Below are 16,573 nucleotides of genomic sequence, written 5' to 3' on the forward strand. Positions count from 1 at the left end.
ACGCAACAGATTTACTTCCAACATGGTAGATGTATATATTGACCTTATATATGTACTAGTGACTAACTTTATATTTGCATGATTGTAAGATAAAACTTGTGTAAAAGTCCATTCTAATAAGCATTTGGTTTATGCCAGTCCTTTTCCATGTGCATATATTTATTGTTTTTGTATATTTAACTGTTTATGTGTGTTACTATTTGTGTGCAGTCTAGCTTTTCCTGTGAGTGATTGTGGGTTATCAGATGGCAGTTGGTAATTTGGCAATTCAGAAGAAGAAATCACATACCTGCTGTAGTAAATTAGTGCTGCAGCATAACACAAATTAGCGTGAAGTGCCTTTACTTGTCGGAAAGAAATATCAGTTGGGTAGAATACTGAAAGTGTGTTGTGAGTTTTAAGCACATGTTGGACATGTGTTAAGCACATATTTGTCTCTACCTCAGCAATGAGGATGAGGAGGAGCCCCCCTCGTGCTCCTGGAGGAAGAGCTCCCTAGGTCTTAATGGGCTTGGGCCGCCTCTCAGTCAGGAGGTGGAGCTGGCTCAGGGGACAGGGGGCCGACGTCACCTACCCAGAATCATCTCCATCGAGGAGGACCCCCTGCCCCAGCTGCTACAGCAGGACTTCCAGTGCCAGCTGCCACAGTGGAGCGAGGATGAGGAGGGCGAGAATGTGGACCCGCAGACCAGAGGCGACACCTCTGCTCACGGCCCGTCCAACGCCAACAGGGCTGTGCCCTCATCCCCTCGGGGCCGGCCAGTTGGCAAGGAGACTATCCAGAACGTAAGAGTAAACAGCACTCGGCAATGCATACTGTGATATAAATCGCATCAGCGTAACATGGGGGCGGGCTCTGCTCCTTACACTGGCTCCCTTTTAATCTAAAATGACAAAGATTGTCATATAGAATCATTTGGATTGACTGTTTTGTTACCAAGGCACTTATAACCATGCAGTGGACACCTTTACAGTCACTATACATTAATTAATGTTTTTTTATTATTTACTGCCTGAATCATGGGCAGGAAGTCATGAAGCTTCAAATGAGCCGTGACCGGCACAACTCTGTCCCTTTTATGGTCCAGGATGAAGCCAGCATCTCTGCTCCAGACCATTTCTTCAAGATTGTGCTGGTGGGCAACTCCAGTGTGGGCAAGACCTCCCTCCTGCACCGATTCTGCAAAAACTGCTTCTCCCCAGGAACTTCTGCCACTGTAGGTATGTGGACTGGCACTCCATATTTAACAGGGAGTCCTGCTGCCCTGCTGGCTGGTTTTAATGTAGAGATCTGCCACCCCACTAGCCAGTTATACTGGCTGCCCCGCAGACCAGTTATAATGAGGAGACCCGAAATCCCGTGGACCGGTTACAAAAGGGAGACCCGCCACCCAGTGAACTGGTTATGAACCAGTTTTAACAAGAAGACAAGCCACCCTGCAGACGAGTTTTAATGGGGAGACCCATCACTCCTCGGACCAGTTTTAGCGGGGAGACCCACTGCCCTGCTAGCTGGTTATAATGGGGAGACACGTCGCCCCATGGGCCGGCTATAGTGGAGAGGCCCACCGCCCCAAGGGCTGGTTATCACGGGGAGACACATAGCCCCATGGGCCGGTTATAACAGGGAGGCCTGTAGCCCCACAGGGCAGTTATAAGGGGGAGACACATTGCCCCACGGGCTGGTTATAACGGGGAGACACGCCGCCCGGCGGGCTGGTTATAATGGGGAGACACGCCGCCCGGCGGGCCGGTTATGATGGGGAGACACGCTGCCCTGCTGACCTCTCAAGCTGTTTGACAATGTCTAATAATGAGATGTTACGTGGGGGTGTTATCCAAGCCAGAAATATGTTCCTGACAGGCATAGACTACAGTATGAAGACGGTGATGGTGGACAGCACCCAGGTAGCTATGCAGCTATGGGATACTGCTGGGCAGGAGAGGTGAGTGTGGCCTTTCGTCCCCCCAGCACCACCAATCGAGCAATGTGAGCGACGGTAACCATAATAAATGTCTTTAGCGGGTAATGCGAAATCCTGTCACCATAACTCTGCCACCCAGGTACCACAGCATTACGAAGCAGTTCTTCCGCAAAGTTGACGGCGTGGTCATTGTGTATGACATCACTGCTGAGCAGAGCTTCATTGCTGTACGTCATTGGCTGACCAGTGTGCAGGCAAGAGCTATCTTACAGAGCCATCTTACATCATCTCAGAGTGCATTTAGGGTGTTGTTCATTGTTCAAACCACCAGGGGCCTTAAGAAAAGTGAGAGTTACTGCCCCTTTGCCTTCATTGGCCAGCGTGCCCCTCGTTTCCTGCCCTCCCTGTTCCTCTTCCTATAGTAAATAGACAAATAACTAATTAAGACAGTTCTGAGAAATGAATGAAAGTGAGTAACAGCAAGCTACTGTAGTTAGCCACTCTTTCCACCTTGACAGCCAAGGCCACAAATGCATTTCCTAATTCATGTCTCAGTAGGTGGCTAAATCAAGCATTGTGTGTAAATCAATATCAATTGTGATTGATATTAAGAAGTTAATTAACGTCGTCTTTCAGATAACATCTTTCTAAATAGCTAGAGTGGTTATTAGCTTGCCAGGTAGATAGTTAATAAGCTAGCTAAATAATAAACACATGGGTACATTTCCCATGTTCCCTAGTGGCTGATGTGAACTGCACTGCTCTCTTGGTATGTTAATGCCAAAATAGGTTTTTGAGCTTTTTCAGAAGCTTTCAGAAGTCGCACACAGTCTATTGTGGTGAAAACTCAGCCAGCCTTCTACCTGTAATCAGTCCAAGAGCATTAATCAATGAAAAATACTTTAATGAGAAGTTTGAAAGCCAATTCTATCAAACTTTTGTTACATAATCTTTGGTGACATAACCAACAGCCATACTTTGTCACACAAAGCACAATGACCTAAGAAACCACAATGCCAGGAAGGGACAGGAAAAATGCATCATTTTTTCTTTGAAGTATGTTTGATTTTTTTCACTTCAATGGATGTTACATTAAAGAATACAACCTCTTTACTCTATAGAATGTACTCTTTACAGGAATTAATCTCATATGCTGCAGTATGCTTCAGCGACCTTTGTTTTTGCATATACTGTGTTAGTCATTTAAAAATAACTCGGTAATTGGAGTGTTGTAATAAAAAAATACATATTTAATATATGCATATACATATGCAATTGTAAAAGATGTGGTTAATGAATGCGTTTTGTGTTTCGGCTATAAAAAATGATCCACAAATTTAGTCCTCATAGACCTTTTGAAAAAGTGTGATTTTAGTATGAAGAAATTACTTAACTATTGTGAACAAGTATTGTAGTCAACAGCTAGTGACTAATGGTGACATTACAAATTGCTCATTTTTGTCTTGCCTATTTAAAAAGTAGTATTTGTAGTTTGACTGTGGAACCTTTGCCAATGTCCCTTCTGTCTGAACCTGCACTTACTTTGCATATTATATTATGATAGATAAATACTCTTGAACAGTTACAGGTATGGAATGTAAATAGTAATTTGCCATAAAGATTAAAGTACCTGACTATGCAGGTACTCTTTGTTGGAGTTGAGTCTCTAACCCCCTAAATATCTGTGCATTAGAGTAGGACACACAGGGAGACCTCAGGGTTCGTACGGGTGCTGGAAATCCTGGAAAATGCTTGATTTTTAATATAGTGTTTTCAAGGTTAGAAAAGTGCTTGGATTTTGGACAATGTGCTTGAACCTGCTTGAATTTGAAATTGCATTGCTTTCATAATAATTCGTTATCTTACGGAGTAGTTTTCCTTTTAGCTAAAAATGCATTTTGCACGTAACGAAAATAACTCCGCTCGAGTCCGCGCTTGTGGCTGTAGTGGTGTAATCGTGCATTCCATTTGCCTCGGGATCCGATTTTCGGATTCCGATATTACGTCACATCCGCTAAAAACTCGGGAAAACCGAGTCGGATATAGTAGCAATACCATGGATCCATATGGAAAAAGCAAGATTTTTTGCTTAGCCGGACAACTTGTCGGATTTAAGGTACCTCAGTTTAAATGGCCTTTATCTTCGTTCACTTACAATTAGCCCGAACTACCTTAAATCCGACAAATAATCCGACTAATCATGAAATCCAATTCTAGAACGGTTAATTGGTAGCCATTGTTACCAATATCACTTGATAACACATTACGCGCGGTGCTTCACGTATAAAACTCCGTAGCAACACGTCCACAGATAAATTGGACGATATAGTGTGTGCGACCGATTTAATGAGCCACAAATGAGAAGTAGTGCTTAAACAGGATAAAGCTACAACTTTCCCTTCTGTTGATAAAGGGCGCAGCCATCTTCGATTCTGAACTCGGGATCCTCTGCGTTATCCGAGATATTTCTCGGATCTCCGAGAAATGGGAGCGCGCATGTCATCACTTCCGGCTTCGAAACTCGGAAGCCGAGTTCCTAGGGCAAATGGAATGCACGATAACAGTCTAAAGGGCACTTCCTTGCCAATTTGTTATTGATCGTGTAATTCACGCGAAAGTATTCAACAATTTAAGTTGAAATGTCATATTGTGTTTTTTTTTAATAGCACAATGGATTTAAATGTGAAAAAGTACATACAGCATATATAAACGTAATTTACCGCGGTTGTTAGGTGCTGGAAAAGCATAAAAATGCACCTTGAAAGTGCTTGAAAAGTGCTGGAATTTGAAGTTGGAAAAGGTGTAATAACCCTGAGACCTGTACTCATATTATTGTGGGAACCATCTATTTATTTCTATTGGCAAAACCCTAATCCCAACAATGACAACCTTAACCCTACCCAGCCCTATCCTTATCCATAAGTAACCAAACAAAATAAAAGACTTTTGGCATTTTTAGTTTTTTGATTGCAGTCACCCATTTTTATAAAAATTAACTTCCTCTTGTGGGGAATTCAACGTCAAAATAACAGGTTTTTAACACATTGTGGGGGCATTTGGTCCCCATAATGCAATGTACACCTGGACCACACAAACACAGACACCCACACATATGCTCTTTTGGGCAAAATGACTGTTAAGAATTTCCTTATGATTTTGACACAGGAAGGGGCAGGAGAGGACATTCCCATCATGCTGCTGGGGAACAAAAAGGACAAGGAGAGTGAGCGGCAGGTCCAGGCCAGAGTGGGCGAGGCATTGGCCAAGGTTTGTAGACTTCAGTACAGCATGCTCAGACACTAATGTTAGCTGCCTCTGCTAGGAGAGCAACACAGGCTGACAGGTCCCATTTTCTTCTCTTATTTCCCTTTTAAGCTTTTCAAAAAGACTGTGTAGGTCTGTTCACACGGCTTTCATGACTTTAGGTGGGGTCTAATCTGAATGAGGCTGTCTCATGGCCTTGGGGGCTGACATACATGTATGCCCGTGGGGTGTCACACCGGGTGCCTGGGGTGTGTTCATTACTAGACGTATCTAATCTGCACCTCACTTTGTTACATGGATTGAGTCATGTTAAATGTCTGTTGGCCGTCTGTTAATGGCCAGGTAAATGTTAATGAAACCTTTTCTTTATCAAAAGCAGGAGTTCCAGCTCTGCTTCTATGAATGCAGTGCCTTCTCTGGCCAAAATGTGTTGGAGTCCATGGTCCATCTGGGCAAGTGAGTAGATCTTCTTCCAGGAAGGCCATGTGCATAATTGGTGTCATGGATCCTGTATTTGCTGGTCCGCATTCTGACTTATTCCTTTAATCAAGAATTAATCAGACCAATTAAGCTATCAGTTACGTTTTGTTAGTGATGGGAGAAAGTCTGAAGACTGACAGCAGTTGGTATGATGTGTGCTGTCATACACTAACTGCTAAACCTGTTCCTTCACTGGTTCCTTTTGTCTTAAGCAAAGGCAGCCATTACATGGATTGTACACTTCTCAAAAAAATTAAAGGAACACTTTGAAAACACATCAGATCTCAATGGGAAGAAAAGTCATGCTGGATATCTATACTGATATGGTAATGTGTTAGGAACGAAATGATGCCACATTGTTTTAATGTTTTAATGAAAATTATCAACCTACAAAGGGCTAAATTCAAAGACACCCCAAAAATTAAAGTGAAAAAATCATGCGGCAGGCTAGTCCATTTTGCAGAAATTTCATTGCAGCAACTAAAAATCGTACTCAGTACTTTGTATGGCCCCCACATGCTTGTATACATGCCTGATAATGTCGGGGCATGCTCCTAATGAAATGACGGATGGTGTCCTGGGGGATCTCCTCCCGAATCTGGACCAGGGCATCACTGAGCTCCTGGACAGTCTGAGGTGCAACTGGAGGTGTCGGATGGGCCGAAACATAATGTCCCAGAGGTGTTTTATTGGATTTAGGTAAAGCAAGTGTGGGAGCGAGTCAATGGTATCAATTCCTACATCCTCCAGGAATTGCCTGCATACTCTATCCACATGAGCATTGTCATGTATTAGGGGGAACCCAGGACCCACTGCACCAGTATACAGGGTCTGACAATGGGTCCAAGGACTTCATCCCGATGCCTAATGGCAGTCATGGTGCTGTTCTCTAGGCCTATGCGTCCCTCCATGGATATTTCTCCCCAGACCATCACTGAGCCACCACCAAACCGGTCATGCTGAGCAATGTTACAGGCAGGATAATGTTTTCCATGGCTTCTCCATACCCTTTCACATCTGTCACATGTGCTCAGGGTGAACCTGCTCACATCTGTGAAAAGCACAGGGCACCATTGACGGACCTGCCAATTCTGATATTCTATGGCAAATGCCAATTGAATTCCACTGTGCCAGGCAGTGAGCACAAGGCCCACTAGAGGATGTCTGGCCCTCAGGCCACCCTCATGATGTCTGTTTCTGATTGGTCAGAGACATTCACAACAGTGGCCTGCTGGAGGTCATGTAGGGCTCTGGCAGTGCTCATCCTCTTCCTCCTTGCACAAAGGAGCAGATAACAGTCCAGCTGATGGGGACGTTCTACAGCCCTGTCCAGCTCCCCTAGAGTAACTGCCCTTCTCCTGGAATCTCCTCCATGCCCTTGAGACTGTGCTGAGAGACACAGCAAACCTTCTGGTAATGGCACGTATTGAGGTGCCATCCTGGAGGAGCTGGACTAGCTGTGCAACTATTGTAGGGTCCAGGTATCACCTCATGCTACCAGTAGTCACACTGACTGTAGCAAAATGCAAAACAAGTTAAAAAAAAAACAGAAAAGATGAGGAGGGAAAAATGTCTGTGGCCTCTCCCTGTTAAACCATTCCTGTTTTAGGGATCGTCTTATTGTTGCCCCTCTAGTGCATGTGTTGTTAATTTCATTAACACCAAAGCAGCTGAAACTGATTAACTACCCCCTCTTCTACTTAACTGACCAGATCAATATCACAGAAGTTTAATTTGATGCTGTACTCTGATTAAAAAGTGTTCCTTTATTTTTTTGAGCAGTGTATATTCAGCTTGTCAAAGTTATTTCCACATATAAGGGAGGTGTCCCATTTTAAGTTGCTAATTAAGGGATGATTTGGGGCTTAATGATTTTTTCATTTTTATTTTTTAAGTTCTATATACATTCTGGTTAGCTGGCCAGGTTTTGCATTTGATGCTACTGATGTTGGGGTTAGCCAGAGAGCAGAGGGTTGTGGGTAATGTTAAGTGGTGCTCAGTAACCTCCCTCTCTGTTTGCCCTGGTAGACTCCTGAAGGAGCGGGAAGATGGAGAGAAGGAGAAGACCACCCAGCTGGTGAACAGGGCTGCCAGCAGACGGTCCTGCTGCTTAGTACAGTAGGCACTTGTGCTGTCCCAGCTGCAATTTACTTCTTCTGCTTGTGCATTTGGACCTAGTCAGCCAGCTCTTTAGCGCCTGTCTATGGCCTGTCAGCACTAACACATTGGCGCTAACACTGTGGTAACCGTGTTCTGCTGTCTGGGTTCGTCACCCAGCAGGAAGCAGGATGCTGTTGTGTCATCACTGTGGATGTGTGGTAGGAGCTAAGCCATTGAGGTAAAAGAAATCATCGAACCAGGCTGACTTTCAACAGTCTTGGTTATGTTTATGTGTGATGTTGGTTGTGTGTTAATGCTTGTTAATATGCCATGGTACGCATGGCCAGACTCCAAGCCTCTTAATACAGACACTGACAGAACTGGAAAATACTGACGCATGCTGTTTTACAGAGCAAAAAAAACACAAACACATGTACTATTTTAATTGGGTATGCATGCTGTGTGTATACAAACAGCCTGTATAGTGTTGTATAGAATGCAGATGCCAAAGAAATACCCTGGTTACTAATTAAATACTTTTAGGTCTCTATTATTTGCCTGTCAGGCATGACTGTTTTTTTGTAAATTTGAATGATACCAGGCACTCGACTATTTCTGGAAGGTCTCAAAGTAGGCCATATCCTGAGATGAGTGAGTGAATTCTGAGTTAATGGATTTTACGCCTGCTGAGTTGCTGCTGGGTTTCACTGCTCGGCACAGAACCCCTGTTATCCGTTACCTTTAGTGAAACTACAGGGGTGACTAATTTGAGAACCGACTGACCTTCAGGGTCCTGACTCTAATCCCAGCCTGCAGGGTCTCTCAGCCTCTGTATGGTCACATGGGAGTGAGGTTCTCTGACCTCAGCATGATTCCCCCCCCCCCCGACACTGTTTGCACACTGACATGTTCCTATGCAGGCCCAGTTGTAAATAAGAAACTGATTGTATATGTATATTGTATTAATAATTAATTAATTAAATAATGAACAAACAAATGTTTAACTTTTGTGGTACACTAACACTATTTTTGAAGTATGTTGATTTAGTCATGATACAACATTTAATCAATTTTGATTTCATATTTTTTAATACTTTGGCAGTACAGTGGCTCACTAGGTAGTACTGTTACCTCACACCTCCGGTGTTAGGGTTTAAATGTTCTCATGGTGTATGGGTTTCCTCTGGCTACAGTCCAAAGACTTAGTTAAGTAAACTGATATTCCTAAATTGACCATTGTGTGTGTTCCTTGTGCTGGGCTGGCATCTGGCCCTGCAGTCAGTCTTGTGCCTTGTGCTTCCTGGGAAAGCATCCAGATTCCTGCATCGTGCTGGATGGAGTGGTTTACCTAAATGGTAAAAATGAGACTTCAGTGAGAGTGGGAAAAGAATAACTCAGAATAAGTCATTTTTTGTATAAAACCTTAATGTTTTAGGATTTTTGTTTTGCATAATCATTTACGATTCATTAAGTTTAATAATGGTCACTAACAGATCCAAATACTCTTAAATAATCCTTCTGCACTCCACCTAGTGGACATGCCTATGAATAAAATGATCTACTCGTTCGTTCAGTATTTGGCAGGACGTAAGTTCAGAGCTAAATTAACACAATGTAGCAGTACATTGGAACTTTTCGCTGTACTTGAGTAAGGCAATCTATCAGGTATATATTTTTTTTCCTAGAACAAAATAAAGGTAACATTTTTTTGTGGGAAATATTTTATTCGCCTTGAACATAATCACAAGGATACAAATATATATGGAGTGATATTCCTTTGATTTGTATTATTACTGCTCATCATATACTGTAGACATGACAGTTCTAAATACTGACTACGATATTACAGCAGCAATGTAATGCATGCGCATATATATATATTTATATATGTGTGTGTACACAGTACATTCCAGATTTCACACATCCCTATTTTGAGGATTTACAATAATCCGATAATAGCTGAATAAGAATCGATACGAAAGCACATTACTAATCCAACGCAAAAGCCTGAGATAATTTGTTCACACTAATAAACGAAATAGCTCTTCGTAATATCAGTTTTTTTTTTTAATTATAAACAAAGCTTCTGAATATTCATTTGCAGCGAGACCTGTCATTTGGTTCTTATACTAAACACTACTGATATGTGTGGAATCGACATCGCTGGCAATCAAAGTGAATTATTGTCAAAAACTTGCTGCCCATGAATATTCATGAAGACTGAAACGAGAGGCGCTCCTCGCCGAAGATGCAGTGTCAGGTAAGGAACCGGAATATCTTCATCGAGGATGTGCAGAATTTCACAGTTATGAAGGAATTTGCAGCTGGTCTGGAGTGTAGTTCTCCAGCCATCACCTTGGCAGCGACTTCAGTAAGAGCACAGGTGAAGAAGAGCATTCGCGGCTCCCGGGGCACATTGGTCTGCCCGGAAACGAGTTTCGAGGATGGGGAACCCCGTTGCATGGTGGGAACCATTAGCAGCAGCAGCAGCCACGGGATTCCGGGGGCACTGCTTAGCTTTACTTTCCAGATTAATCCAAACTGTTTGCACTGGAGAATAAGTGGAACAGCAAGTCCCATAGTATCGCACACATTACTACAGGCAGAAACTGCTGTAACTGTTGGAATGGGCCGGACGTAGGGAGACGTGGGGCTTGTGTGTAAATGGGGAGAGGGCTCCCTCTAGTGCATGCCAGAGGAGTGGCATCATGTCACCAACAGACAACAGCAGAGGCGCGCACACACACACAATGGGGTACTATCAGCTCAGTGCACTGTACAGTCCCGGAAGACCACAAAATATCAGCCAGAAACCCCCCATACCCACTCCGAATGGCTAAAATACCGATACAGCAACTTCAAAGGAGAATTCACGCTTATCTAACTGATTTCCTTGCAAAGAGGTTTCTCTGTGCCAAGTCCTACAACTACACGGTTTAACATCTTATTTGTCATATTTAGCGCCCATAACTGGCAAGATTTTTCAGTCATATATAATCCATATTTAAAGGAATGGCCATACAAATGGCCCCTTACTTCAGACTCTAACTTATATTGGTGACACCTTACTTGATGGGGCACAAATCACATGGTATACTATTACTTATGTATTAATCACAAACTAAGTCTTAGTTACATACTGGCCTCATGTTAATTCATCATTAATGAATCGTGACACATGTTTTATCTCAAGCAGTTCCTACATTTGTTACTGTATCTGTTCTGTAAATGTTTGTGAACTACCGAAAGGACTACTGAAGGAACAAGTCATGAATAACACAAGTTAAATACTGATCATATATTTGTTAATCATTAATGAATTATGATACATCTTTCATCCCAAGCCGTTACTATATTTGTTACTATATCTGTTAATTGTGTAAACCTGTATGAACTTCTGACAAAACTAATGAAGTAATGAATAACACAAGTGATATACTAATCTCGTTTGTTCATCATTAACGAAATGACTTTTTTTTATCTCAGGTAGCAACTATATTTGTTCATGATTTGTACTTCAGTAGTAATTGAGTTATTACTAAGTTTTTGCGCTCCGTCAATAAAGTGTTACCATGATATTCTAAGCAATCAACACAAATGTGTGAATCATCACAGCTTTATCAGAAAACAGCCATGGACTGAGATCAATGTTACACTGCCTGTTGTCTTTTAAATACTTGGACTTGCGAAGGGAGGCAGGTATAGAATTTGTTAGACAAATAACTTTTAAACAACTTCCTTCAAATTATTCATTTAATCAGATACAAGAAAACAACCTCGGGGTCCCCTGGCTGTTCAGAAAGACCTATGATCATCACTTGGGCTTCAAAATGTACTGTGTTACAATAATAATAATAATAATAGAGATATATAAACTCATTCTCAAGACTCTTGTGAGGGTAAAGAGTGAAATTACTACTTTCATTTCCAGCCTTGCCAATAACCTTGTAAGGGCCATGCCCATCCTCCCATCTGGCTCATCCTTCATGTACTAGAGCCCCTTGGCCCACAAGGACCTTTACCAGATTGGCACAATCTGCCCCACTAACTGGCAGACACTTAGCGCATCTTGTAGTCGTGGGAGATTGCTGCCTCACACAGCTGTCCCTTGAAGTCCAGCTCAAAAGTAAAGTCCAGGTCTCTCTGCAAGAGAAGAAAATGGATTGTCAGTCCCTGGTCTTGCGGCTGGGGCCGGAAAATAGCCCCTTTAAGTCAAGTTCTCCTTCTTTGTTCACCCTGCTAGTATATGGATGTTTGGCTAAAACCACCTGTCATTCAAAGGACACTGATGAAAATCACAGTGACTTCCGGCAGAAACCTTGCTGTCCATTCTGAGCTCTATGGCAAGACATCACTGAAGTTTACAGTTAAACTGTAGCTAATAGATTAGCTAATATGTTAATGATTGTACTACAGGCCATTGTGCTTATGTCTACAGACTGAGCCCATTGGCTGTTGGACATTCCGATGCTCTAATCACAGCTCCCAAAGCACAAAGACCACCCATCCCTCTACCATGGTGGGGGTGAACAGTTACCACATTCTTCTCATTGGGTTTCACAGCAATACTGCCAATGATCTCCTCGCCACGGCGCACTGTAAGGTACTCCTCCAGGTAGAAGACAGTCTGCTTCCAGTGTGTGTAGGGTGCATCTGGTGCTGCAATGAGAAGAGAACACAGCTGGTGTGATTTTGCTACCTCTCAAGCTTGCTGTGATACTGAGCCAGAATTAACTCAATATGACGCTTCAACTCTAATAAGGAACCCACTACAAATGTGGTGTAAGACTACGGAACACTTGCATTTCATCACGTGATATCCCCCTGTACTATTACAAAGCAGTGGGCAATCATGATCCACGAACTTATCACGATTCTTTTTCCTGTTCGTTTTTAAGATATACGTTTCTTAATAATACAAGCAAACTAATTCCCATATTTAAAAAAATATAGCTCTATAAGGTAATAAAACATAAAAGAAAAAAAACATACTCCAAATATTCTTTTGTGTTTTCTTTATGAGGTAGTAAGAAAGGTTTGCTGCCATCTGATGTGCAAACCTTATCTGTGGAACTTTTGCAAAGAACTGTTGGTTGCACTGCAATGATTTTGGAAAATTGAAACATGTTCCATATTACTGATGTCAAATTCTTCTTACAGACCAACTCCTTCATGTTTTCCATGCCACTTCATTGCAAAAAGGGAATTTGTTGAATGTTCCTCATGTCATGTTGCTATGAGAGCATGAAAGGGAGAGAGGAAGAATTCCAAGCCACTACCTACTGTTTGCTGTTACTGGTTTATTAGTGTGATGAAATGGATTTGGCTGACAAGACAAAGATGCAGATATGAGCCATAGAATTGCATTGTGGAGACATTTTAATTGTTCACAATCTAATATAATCGAATAGCACACCCCTGCTTTTACAGTTCTGGTACTTCCCATAACTTGTACAGCTGTGGTACCTCCTATAACTTGTACTCTGCTGATGTCTCCCTTTACTATTACAGTATCCGCCTTCAATTATAAAACTGTGAGCTCTCCTCAAAGCCCTGGACAGAATGATTGTCTTTAGCTTCAGGTTCTCTAAGTAAAGGCATATGGTTGCAGAGGCTTTGGTATTAAACACTTCCATGTGTGCTGTTCAATGAAGTCACAGAGGGACTGACCTATAATCTCTTATTTCTTGCCTGCATCTAACTTGGTGATGTCAGTATCCCAGAAAAAAAATGGGGGAGGAGGCAAAGTCAGCCCTCGGCTTCTGCAACATGTCCTCCTTGGTGGTCTCCAGCAGGAAAATACACCACATAAGGGCATCTAGATGTGCTGGGGTCTAATTCCTGGGAAAATGCCTAATCTTATCCCTGCATTTTGGTACAGGCACCAGGAGCAAAGGTTAAAAAAAAAAACGAATGTTAGACTTTTGCCCCAAAATGTTTCTAAGGCAATATGAGACAGAAAAGCATTATAATTTTTATGTACTCTGGAATCACTAAAAGACATGGGGTGCGTTTTCCAATAACGATGACACTTAGAGTCTCTAAAGAAATGTCTTACGAAAGGTATTTCTAGGTCTGTTTTCCTAGCAATCTCTTAAGAGATTGCTTAAGAAGGAGCTTCCTAACAGTGACCTTCATAGGCACCGGAACACTTGATTGGTTGACATCGATGGCTCGATGTAACGACAGCGGGATAAAGCATGACCCAGAATGCAGGCTGATGCTAAGAAACCCCAGGATTGGGGTGTTTATTGAGTAGTTCAGGCAAGAGCAAAACCAGGGACAGCAAGACAATGACAGAACTAAGGACTACATAGCTATGAGGAACTTAAATACTATCTCTAATTAGGGCTAACAAGACCCAGCTGGGATCAATACACTTGGGGGCTGGAATGAGAGGTAAGGCTTACAAGCATTGGGCAGGGCATGTTTGAGGCGACTGTGGAATATTATTTAGCACTATAAAACATAGAACATAATTATTATGATATTATTAAAAAGCATACCAAATACTCATGATGTAATCATTACAATGTAATCATCATAATGTAATCAACACAATGTAATCAATTGAGTATGCATTTGCACCTTATGTTAGCCTCAAAGTTTCAGTTAGCTACTTTATGTTAGCCCTGAATGTATGAATATCCATCTTCATTAGTGTTATATCTTATCACTATGTTGAAAGACAAATGTAGTATCAACCCTTTAGTTAGCTACTGAAGGGAAGGGATTGGCCTGAGTTCGCCTAAAGTTCACGGCTGAGTATTTTCAAAAAAAGTGGTCGCGCCACAATTATGTTTGGCCGAGGGACCAAAAAGTAAAAGAAATTACTAACAAGCTTATCACCTAGGGCTGTGGATCAAGAGAGAAAACAATGATTATGAATGGTTGAAGGAATGATGATGATGATGTTTAAGTGACCAGATATTGTTAAATGATAAGAAAATGTATAAAAATTGGTGTAAAACAGCATTGGACACACTTGGTTGTAACCTCATCATTGCAATAAAAACTGAATTTGGATCTACATGAGTGGCTTCTGACTTCTGATCTGGCAGGGAAGGAAAAAGCCATAACACGACACCCGAGGGGAAACAGAAGGGGAGAACAGGTGAAGCAGATTGGGATGTGATACTCGAGAATTGATTATTCCCGCCATGCAACAACTGCTTGACTGCCGCATGAGAGTAAGTGGTGTTCTTTATAAATGACACTGCACGAATCCTTCATAATATTGCATTAATCAGAAATTATGAAAACCTAAAAATAAAATACAAAATGAACAACTTGAATAATCTAATCCTAAATATGATGTTCGCCAACTGGGTGCACAAACCCGTCTCCCCATATTGTAATATCACCATTTTATTTTTATTAGTTCTATAAAAATTCTGTGTGCACCGGTCTGTGCATGTCATTGATATAGGGACAATGGCATAATAGCTGAAAGAAAAGTTGCATTACTGTCTTAACATAAGAGAATGTCCTGTGTGCTTCAGTACTGACTACTAAAGACTATTCCAGGGTGTTTTTTTAGAGAAAATATAGTAGACTGACATGTAAATGAACCCACAGTGCCAACTCCTATCAACCTTAAGACTTTGTGACTTTGGCACATTTAGAGTGGTTTGTGCAGTCCTGGGGCATCAGAAATAGGGGGAACACATCCACCCCAATTTCCTTCTCAATTAATAAAGAAATAAGTAATCAACACCGCGTTCCTTATCTTTCATTATAAATCCGTGCATTACTAAGGGCAATTTGCTGCACATTCAGAGCACAAGGACTAAACCTAACAAAGATTGCAGTAATGTATCAGACAAAATAATTTTATTGTGTCGATCAGTTATTTTTTAGTTAAGTGATGTTTGGTTATAAATCTGTTCCCTTAACTATGTTAGTCTTATTTTAAATGAGCAGTATGAGCCGACAACAGCAATAAGAGACAGCAAAGAGCGACTCAGACCAGCCTTACAAAATAATATCTTATAGAAGATATACTTAACTAAGAACACGGGAAACACGTCGGACCATTAAGAATCAACTTAGCTTAACTTTAACAATGTTGCTTAAAAGGTTTCAGGAAATGCACCCCTGGCCTGTTAACTGCCTACATCAAAATCCCATTGTTTCCTGACAGGTCAGTCAATGATATCTGAACAATATTTACAGTATATATCTTATAACTAATCTCAGTTCCCACAGGCTCTGTCTAGCCAAACATATTTGGCTAGACATGAAAAAAAATACTATTTTGCTCTGGTTTGAATGGTTTCCAAAGACTTGGATGTGTGATTTTCTGACGCATGAGTCATTTTTTGACTTGTCTCTCTGATTTTAAAGTCATATAACAGCACAGCTCCTGAAGCATCTGTTCATACTGCTAGACCGTCCTGGGTTTACCCAAGTGGTGCAAGCTGTCATTGCACAGGTGTGGCACTATGTAACTCTTTACAAGAAATAACAGCTTTTCGAGTGTCTGTTTCGCTGGCCGCAAGCCCCATGAGCCACCTGTCAGTCACCACCAGCTGAAGGACGTCTCCAACCACTAAGAGATACAGGCATGGGGTAAATCTTACAGCAAATCATTCAGCTCCACAGCTGCAGGATTGTGGTTTGTTTTGTTGATTGTAAAAAAAAATGGACTTTATAATAACAGGTATCAGTGTATGGACAATGCACCAATCCCATTCCCCAATGGCTATTGTCTACATTTCAGTTACCCCACACACCAGGGGTTGGACCTGATTTATTTTTGGATAGTGCAGGTGTAAACTGTACCCTGGGCGGTGAAAAGATGG

The 16,573-nt window shown here is 41.8% G+C and overlaps 2 protein-coding genes across 9 annotated transcripts in view; one reads left to right on the top strand and one right to left on the bottom strand.

Moving 5' to 3' along the window:
• LOC111843357 (EF-hand calcium-binding domain-containing protein 4B-like) overlaps positions 1-9,002 on the top strand; it is a 41,083-nt gene extending 32,081 nt beyond the window's left edge. The window contains exons 12-18 of one of the 2 annotated variants that reach the window (XM_023810884.2): positions 447-786; positions 1,089-1,221; positions 1,865-1,946; positions 2,065-2,179; positions 5,091-5,192; positions 5,566-5,645; positions 7,698-9,002. In XM_023810884.2, the coding sequence (XP_023666652.1) occupies positions 447-786; positions 1,089-1,221; positions 1,865-1,946; positions 2,065-2,179; positions 5,091-5,192; positions 5,566-5,645; positions 7,698-7,791 (946 nt within the window). In that variant the 3' untranslated portion in view covers positions 7,792-9,002. The remainder of the gene's footprint in view (positions 1-446; positions 787-1,088; positions 1,222-1,864; positions 1,947-2,064; positions 2,180-5,090; positions 5,193-5,565; positions 5,646-7,697) is intronic. The other variant, XM_023810887.2, reaches the window with a different exon arrangement.
• A 794-nt stretch (positions 9,003-9,796) lies between these two features.
• Positions 9,797-16,573, bottom strand: part of LOC111843347 (protein arginine N-methyltransferase 8-B) — a 44,595-nt gene continuing 37,818 nt past the window's right edge. For all 7 annotated transcript variants that reach the window (XM_023810847.2, XM_023810845.2, XM_023810844.2 and 4 more), the window contains exons 9-10: positions 12,307-12,428; positions 9,797-11,912 (exon numbers count right to left, since the gene is read on the bottom strand). In XM_023810847.2, coding sequence (XP_023666615.1) covers positions 11,829-11,912; positions 12,307-12,428 — 206 coding nt within the window. In that variant the 3' untranslated portion in view covers positions 9,797-11,828. The remainder of the gene's footprint in view (positions 11,913-12,306; positions 12,429-16,573) is intronic.

This window comes from Paramormyrops kingsleyae, chromosome 3 (genome assembly GCF_048594095.1).
Source record: "Paramormyrops kingsleyae isolate MSU_618 chromosome 3, PKINGS_0.4, whole genome shotgun sequence".
NCBI classification, from domain to species: Eukaryota; Metazoa; Chordata; class Actinopteri; order Osteoglossiformes; family Mormyridae; genus Paramormyrops; species Paramormyrops kingsleyae.